The 8,968-nt window shown below is 41.2% G+C and overlaps 1 protein-coding gene across 1 annotated transcript; it reads right to left on the bottom strand.

Moving 5' to 3' along the window:
- Positions 1 to 11: 11 nt before the first annotated feature.
- LOC149732566 (pancreatic lipase-related protein 2-like) lies at positions 12 to 7,735 on the bottom strand. Its single transcript, XM_089883129.1, has 10 exons — positions 6,007 to 7,735; positions 5,676 to 5,935; positions 5,415 to 5,594; positions 5,107 to 5,350; positions 4,808 to 4,912; positions 2,130 to 2,254; positions 1,857 to 2,001; positions 1,605 to 1,743; positions 1,309 to 1,503; positions 12 to 1,190 (listed from the first exon to the last, which is right to left on the bottom strand). Exons 1-10 carry the CDS (start codon positions 6,122 to 6,124, stop codon positions 893 to 895), a joined length of 1,809 nt encoding a protein of 602 aa, XP_089739255.1. The 5' UTR covers positions 6,125 to 7,735; the 3' UTR covers positions 12 to 892.
- Between the last annotated feature and the right edge of the window lie 1,233 nt (positions 7,736 to 8,968).

The following is an 8,968-nucleotide window of genomic DNA, read 5'->3' as shown; positions in this document are numbered from 1 at the left end:
AAACGGCAATGTTAAAGGTGGGGAATTTATTTGTAACGTAAATTGAACACAAAATCACAGTGTCAACCAAGTGGTATTTTTCGTAACATGGCGTGCGCAATGTTATATAATGTAAGTTCCGTTACATGCGGAAAGGGCGTACAAAAATATATAGTGGGGCAAAATGTATATACCGTACACGAATTTTTAAGGAAAAGATAAATTCAGCTATGTATGTACGCCGGTACTCTCGGTGGCGCGAGCTATTGCACGTTCATATGGGTTACCTAACAGGGTAGGGAACATGGGAACACGAAAACCAGGTTTAAACAAACAAGGCACTTCTGATGTTCGTTTGGAAGACGTGTACGTTTGGTTGGGAGAAAAAACGACGGCCATGCTGCTTAACAAACCATTGCAACGGCGTATACAGCAGCAGTACGGCGATCGGCATAATGAGGGGCGGGTTAGTTGCTCAGTGGAGAGGTAAGAGCATTTGCACCGCGGTTTTTCAGTTCGAGGAAACATGCGAAAAATAAGGGTAGGTGAATTTTGCGTTGAAACCCGCACGCTAGTTTCACAGTGGTGCGCTGTGTGGATGGCGGGGTAATGACGTTAACGCTGCCCACACAAACGTAGGTACACAAATCAGGAACAGAACTATTACAGAACGATACCGTACATTTAGAGTCAAATAAATAAGAAATAAATATAGACAAAACAAAAAAACAAGGGATTTGTTCACGGCCCTACGCGTTTGGTTGCGGACGGTCTCGGCCCGCGGTTTGGAACTCCACAGTGTTTCTCTAGTTCGTGCACCGAGCAACTTTCGTTTATTAGCGGTTTACAGTGTAATCGCTTGGTGCACGCGTGCGTCTGATTGTTATTATGACCGGGGTTGTGTCGCTCATCATCATACGACGGTCTCATGATCACCTTCTGGGGGCGAGGTCGCAATAGGGCCTGGTAAACGATTGTTCGTAGCATCGGTGTCGAGTTGACCGCTTGACGGTCGAGGTCGCTTTGGGACACGAACAAGTGGGGGTCGCACACGGTTTACCCACGCTTCTTCTTTATTTAACGATCGGTATTTTCCCGGGAACAGAGATCGAATGTAGGAGGAACGGAGAAGCTCGAATTGTTCGTCGGGTTTAATCTCGTATGAGCGAATTCGTCCTTCGCGGTCTTTTCCGAGGGGCAGGTACACGTACCTACAACAAATAAACTCATGTTAATAAACATACATGGCGAACAACCCAAGGTTAATTAAATGGCTAACAGGCATACAAATACGGATAACAGCGTTTTAAAATAGCGAAGAAAATTTACCTTCTTTGTTCCTCAGCGTCGAAAATTTTGATACGTTTTAAGTGAATGTTTTCAGTTGGGCAGAAAAACCACGTCCAACAAGTTGGCCTCTCCCATCGGAAAGTAACGCGCTGTATTTCACCAATGTCTTGTGCTGTGTCTTGTGTTACAAGAAACCGGGTGGTCTTGCCAGCAATGACTTGAAAAGTCGCTCCGCTGCGATGGAAAATAACCGGTTAGCATACGATGAATAACCACGGTTTAATCTCAGAAACTAATCACTGACCGACGTAGCCGGCGGTTAAATGCAAACTTACTCATTAAGTGCGATTTCCGTCGTGCTGCCGCGTTCGCCGTGGAGTGTGAGGTACAATTTCGCTTTAAATCCTTCAATATTCACGTTCGAGTAAGTTGCAGTGTCGTTTCGCCAGTGGATTTGAACTTGGTAGTGTTTAACTGTAAATGCGGATATCGAGATTAAATTTAAACCTAATGAACATGAACTGCAGGGATTTCGACAACTAACGTGATAATTTTTGCGTGGGAATCTTTGTGAAGCGAGTATTTACCTGTAAATGGGGCGTGCCCGCTTGTGGTTAGGTAATACTGGACTTGGTTTTGTTTCCCATGCGGCGGAGTTGCCCAATATCCCATACGACGACATCGGTTTCTGCCTTTACCGTTGTTGCCTGAGCAACGAAGGCACACGCCACGCTAAAAACACAAGTATAGGTAAAATTTCACATAACAAACAAAGTCAAACACACCATGTTAAACGGAAATGTATTACATAACGCTGGTCGCATGTAAAGCATAGCAGACTAGGTATTAGGAAAATTTACCTTGAATTTTTCATAACTGTCGCATCGGTAAGCGGACATAAAGTGCTCAGAACCAGTAGCATTTATGCTCTCTTTAAAAAGCTGGGTGGCTCGTAAGTGGTCACATGTTGTAGAGTCGGTCACCGCTGCAATAGAAACAAGCGACATGAAGTAGCATACGCGCAAACCAAACAGTATAGGGCATTCGGGGGGTGTATGGTTTCTAGTGGCCTTTAAATAGACAGACAGCAGTGACATAGCACTTCAAAAGGTGCTTCGACATCATTCGGAACTGCTGAACGAGCAATTACGAATGTTGGAATGTTTTAAAACCACGCCAAAGTTAAAACTAACGGACACTCTCTGTGTAATGGTTGTTAATGGTAACCACTTATACAGTCTCGAGTGGAAAGATTGATTTGAAATCGCATCATTTGTAATCGTATAATTGTACCTGGGGTGGCATGAATATACCAAGTTTACCAACACAATACGAAGTTTACAAAAATCACCCCTCGGGCTATGCGAGCGAGATTTTCTGTAGCGGTCGAGTGTTTATGTAATGCCAACGCAGCTCATTAAAGATTTCGCCTTTGATGATTTTGACTGTAAACCAACAGTGGTGTATTTACTGTCAAGTACACATTTCTTGGGTGTCATATCGGAAGCGGATACCCTGGCATACTGTACGCATACGTAATTTAGCTTTTAACTGCTGTTGAAAGGAAAAACGCTGTGTGTGGCGCGGTAATGTGTAACTATAAATCACCACATGCGGTTAAACGTCGGATGAATTTCCAACGTTTCATCTGACCATAGTTTCGCTAAGTTTCCCAGCCTCGGAACTACTCGGTCGTAAAAAAATAGGCAATAGCAACGTATCTCGGTGGTATGCGCGACGTGACACCAGTGTACATTCATTTACTGCGCTTTAGTAACCTCGTCCTAGACCAGGCGACCTTATGGCAGACTCTTTGTTATTAGTAACGGCTAAAACCGGAAAATGCGCACATTAATCGATTTGTTGCCATTATTAATCTATCGGAGTTAATGAATCATTTTAGCGAATTAATTTAATGGTTTTAGTAAGTCATGTAATTTAATGACTTGATTTGTTATTAAACCGCTATTATTCAATTGTTGACATTACGCAAATGAATTTGGTTATTCGTTAACGGTACTGTCATTGTGATACGAGTTGAATGGAACGAAAATAGACTTCAACGCTTTGAATCGTTTGAACACGAATGACAGAGAGCGGCTCTTCGCGCCTCTCAATGGGTGTCGGATGGCGTTTATATCCTTAGTTACTCTTCCTGTAAATAGAACGTACGATACTGACGTCACCGCTACTGTGCCTGGGTTACTTCAGGTCAGCTTGAACAGAGGTTATTCCGGTTGAATGAGCACAGTGCCGGATTAAGTGTAACGTGTTCAACCGTGCGACTCCTGATTCGACCTCTACGTAGCGTTTATTATAGACCTTTAGGGGTGGCGTGTCTGCTGAACATCGTACGATTGGATGAGGCCATGTGACGTCATATCACGTGGAATTCGAAACCAATGATTCAAGCACACGAGAGGAATTGTCATTGAGGAATTCAATTCAAGACGTCTGAATTTCGGGGAATTTCTCAAAAGATTTTAAGCGTTTTCTCCAAAGGTTTCGATATGGAAAAGTTTGGCTAAGGATGTGCGTATCCACAAATGGGTCATTCAGTTTCAATATTGACATAAACAATTACGTCATTTTCGACCGTAGTGGATACGGACCACGGGATTTGAATCGACTATTCAGGATTATGTTCATAATTTGGGAAGCATGGAAACGTATTAAATATGATATATTTGTAAAACCTATGCGTTTAAGTGTGCCTCTGGTACGAATTTGAACGCATTCCGCGCGGTTCAGCGATATTTCGCATCGCAGAAAAACAACGGACCGTGACGTTGCAGACTCTCGTGATTTTTGACTTGGGCGTGTTTTGTACCGCAATCTCCCTTTAAGGAATTGTGGCTGTAACTCCAGTCAAAGGTTTTCCCGTTTGCGCGATGCATACTAAGATCCATAAGACACTCCATAACCAAACTCGCCGCTGAATGAATGGCCACGTCACCGCTTATCTAAAGTAAACTAGCTTGTTTGGACTAGAGGTCGTTAAATGAAAACACGTGATATACTCGTGTGTGGCATGTTCGTAACATGCGTTTCAAGGACTTATCCCAACGCCCGATGGCATGTGTGTAAAACAAACTCGATATCGCTTATAGTTTATCCGAAATGCGTCCTATCAATTACTAAATCGGGGAACTCCGCTTTAAAGTATGTTGGACGACGAAATGCCTCAAAACAAGTTGACCCGACCTATGTGAGAATCGCTAGCAGCGACGATAGATTGAGCTCAAGGCTATTTTGATCGAGCTTATCCGAGGGTCGCTATCATTTGAACAGCCAAGCTAGTGACGCACACGATATGCTATATTCGAACTGTTGTGGCCATTAAGCATATACCAAGCGCTATGTTTCTGTCTGTTGAAAACGCCATACGATCTCAGCTGTTTCGCTTTGGGTTCGAAGAAACCGCGGTAGCATAGCTGCCATAGCACACAGCGGGCAATTCAATCTAAAACGCCTCGACACTCGTTTATATTCAATATGGTGCAGTTATGTTACAATTCAAAGAAAGGCAGCTTCTTACCTGATACCCAGGTGGAGTCATCTTTCCACGCACTGCAACCAGTTTGGTAAGCTCCTCCGTTCGGGTAAAAGTCGGCGTGGCCCAAGTTTCGGTTCATTCCAGAAGCTGTGTTAAAATCCAACGTTAAACTACGTTTCCCGCGCACCAAGAGTCAATTTACTTCAAAAGGCGCGCGACAATAAATAAAGAGTGATCGAGGCTTTGTTCTGTTGTGTTACCAGGTACGTATCTTGTTACAGCAAGTATTCAGAGATATTGTTGGCAACGCATTCGTTACAACACAAAACGTTTCGACTTACCCATATTTAACATGGTGTGAGTGTCTGTGTGAATAACATCTACGAATTTTGCGTCAGAACGGTCGAGTCTGACGGACGAGTTGTCAGAATTGAATCCCGGGTTGGCCGGATCTAAACCGGTTATTCGTCCAACGGTGTGCCTCTTCCCGGCTTGCTGTACCGTTTTACCGGCAAACCCTGCTACATGTGCACCCAAACTGAAGCCGACAAGGTGAAAGTTTTCAGCGCGAGCGTTACGCACCTCCTGGAAAATGAATAAATAAAAAATTATCATTTTATCAACTTCTGAGGCCTGTTTATAAACTTACCATTAACATTTTGATAAGAAAACCAACTTGTGCTCCTACCAGACGCGTGTTTGAAGCAGCGTTGTCGTATTCAACATGGGCGCCTTTTACCCAGTTGATCTGTATAACGTTAACGTCTTCTTGATATAAAATCGTTTCGGTGACTTGAGGAACCCATTCTGGAAAGTTGGCCACCAACAGCTGTAGCGAAAACACAATATTACACAATGCAACTACAACGAATGCAGTAAACAGCACTGTTTTGATTGTTGAAAAACTTACCACATAACCGTGGATAATTATCTTTGTCGGTTTGGTAGGATCAAACAAGGAATTGGTAAGATTGCTCGCCTCTGGAATAATTGGTTGATCGACGTTTGGATTCTGCCTCGTTCTTAAGTAATATTCCGTTTGAATCTTGTGTGGAGACATTGGGAGTGGCATTGTTGGTGAAAATGGGGGCAGACTAGAGAAACAGCCGAGCTGTTCGTAGCAAACGGTTTGTTTCGTTCCCTGGGCTATGGATTGCTTGGTTTTATAACCTGAAACAAGACACAAGCTAGTAAAACACATTCTCTTATGTAACATTTAAATTCTAAAAAATCCGACTTACTTTTCACAGGCGTAAAGCTGAGATAGACGTAAAATAGACAGATTTTAAGAAGCACCGGCAGTGACAGTCGGGGCCTCCTTCCGATCACTTTTTTGTGATGGTTTCGGTTGCGTTTCATTTTGATGCCTTGAACTTCTTTTTTCAGTGAGTTGGGTTAAAGATCAAAGGGTAAATTTTCAGTCGTTGTAAATTCAAAATTAACAAAGTTTTTAGTCAGCTATATAACTAAATGAACTTAATTTGAATGAATTTAAACTAAACGAAACCTGATAAAAAAAGGTACACGGTTAAAGTAAATACTTAAGTAAATATTTGTCAATTAACATTGCAACTAACGCGACCTCTCTTGACCGTACATTAGTCGAAGTAATCACTTTTGACTTGAGCACACTTCCGAACACATTCACAATATTGACGAAAACTTCATCGGAGAAAAACTATTTACTTTGCTACTATCAGGTACACACTACGCTGGCTGACAAATACTACTGTAATTAATGACTTTTCTACTTCTTCAGCAAATAAAAACGCTAAATTACGAAACAAATTATTTCAAAATGCTATTTCACGGAACATTTACCTTAAGAAAAACGATTTATCCTTGCGTTGTACAGGTAAAATAAAACCATCCTAAAAATATCTCACCTTAACTACGCGACAATCTTTAATATACACTTCGCATCCAGCTTTAAAACTACCATACGTTCCTTCGAATGCTTCTCATGTGTGACACAGCAAACCGTTTCAGTTATGCGGCCTTCTTCAATCACCTACCGGCTTTCACGCTTGGTTGACCCTCCGTAGTATTTCTCGTCAGGCCACTGGCTTCGACCAATCATAATCATTCTCTGCGTGATGAGTGTACAAGGCACAAGGCTGGGACGCTAACGAAAAGCTCTTTGATCCAAACTCACATGACTTTCGTTGATATGAGCGCGCCTTTACCGCATTGTAATGAAAGGATGTGCAGTCAACATTCGAATATAGACAATTGTGACATCATCAACGCAATAATAATCAATTTACCAAACCTCTTGGGTAAGACAACGCCTACTTTATTATTAAATTGTTTTCTGGCATTAAATGACCGTTTTAATTTTTTTAATCGATTGTAGTGTGCGTATATTTACATAATAATTGTTATAGAATGCATTTTTGAATCGAAAATGTAAAATGTAGCGATTTACATTCATATGAACTATAGTAACCTTAGCAAGGACGAACAGGTTGTGACCTGGAGTAAACCTAAACGTCATAAAGAATTTTTTCTCTGAATTCATTATCCTCTCTCACTTCCTAGGTTTGTTTTGTTTCTTTATTCATCTTCGTACCGTTAAAATCCGTGTTTCTCAAAAATCGCATTACTATGGTTACGCCTTCTGTTGCTAACTCTACCTTCCCACAGCAAGGTTAGTACAGGTTAAACACCCCTGAGAATCACCTTAGTTTGAATCATTATTTGTTCATTGTTCTACCCTTCGTCTGCCTGCGGCTAATTTTAAATACCTAAGCTGTTAATGCATATTCCATGTCGAAAACGGTTCTCTTTTTTGTTGCTAATAACTTGTTTGTGTTTTTTTAAAAACAAAATCTTTTTATTTCTCAAACTTTTAATCTTGACCACTTCCTTAAAATTTTCCTTTTGAAGCCTATTTAGCTTTGATTCCATCGCCATTCGCACTGGCTGCGGTAACGCTTTACTTTTCGAGATGTTTATATTTTGCTCATGTTCACTCAGGGCCATTCCCAGCCGCAATGAAATTTTCCTTTCGTGCGATCGGTTTCATATAGGAGGTATAGGCTTATTGTATTCTTCGAGGATAAAAAAAGAACCACTGTGTGCTGATGACGCTATGGTGACATCATGTTGCAGGGCTATATTGTGTCAAGAATTCCACTACGTGTGTGGCATGTTCCGAAGTACCAACCCCTTGTTTCCGATTGGTCTAAAACTGGGCGTGGATAGGGGATGACCTCCCCTTACGTAACCGACGTCACCATCCTGTTACGTCACGCGCGTGACATATGGAAAAGTGTGATTTGTATTCCATTGGGAACCACATAGAAGTGCACTGTGATGTCATGTCAGTTATTGATCTTCAACGGTGTCTTAAAAGATTATGTTAGACATATACGGTCATTGTCATTGGCAAAGTTATTCTCTCTATCACTCCAACTTGCCAAATTAGGTCTTGGAATGTTGTATATACCGTAAACCTTTAAGATTTGTTTAACTTTACTTGACATAAGTTTTTCCTGTGTTTGTTTCCTGTTCTGTAAATGTCAAGTTTTAAGTTTAACCCTCTTTGTGGTGTAAAATTGTATTCAAACATCAATAACTCAAAATGGTATTCACAAAACCTCTGTCCAGGTCATTATAGGTGGTCAAGTTGAATGACCGGAACAAATCTTGCCAAGAAAAAGTCACTGGAAATAAAAGACCTGATACCCCTCTAGCTCCACCTGGTAAATTGATGTTGAGGTTTAGAAAGCTGTATGAGTGTGTCGGCACGTTACAAGCGTTTAAATTTAAATGTTGGCTTAATAAATTATCTGGTCCTATTTTTGGTGGTATACATGCTATATACACATACATTACACAAATGCGTCCGCAAAATTCTCAATTATTTAAAAAAAATTAACGTATTTGATAACGTCTTTTCATTATTTCGTGCGAATTTTCTTTTTTTACCATCGTGCAGACTTTTAATACCCGTCTGCACGGCCTACTAGAGATATCTCCAGTAGGCCGTGCCGTCTGGCATTGCGAGAATGAAAACAATCAATAAAATCTCGCCACACTAATTGCCAATATAATATTTTATTGCTAAACGCCAGCGGTAAGGCTTGCTTTTATGACGTGTTATGTGCGCTGATGTTTCGTATTTCATATGCAACGCGCGATTTTCTTGTCTTACGTACAAGCATAGGATAATAGTATATAAAAAATAGGTCAAATCTT

The sequence above is a fragment of the Ciona robusta genome, chromosome 8, assembly GCF_009617815.1.
Source record: "Ciona robusta chromosome 8, ASM961781v2".
Taxonomy (NCBI): Eukaryota; Metazoa; Chordata; class Ascidiacea; order Phlebobranchia; family Cionidae; genus Ciona; species Ciona robusta.
This window is presented reverse-complemented; position numbering and strand designations above follow the sequence as displayed.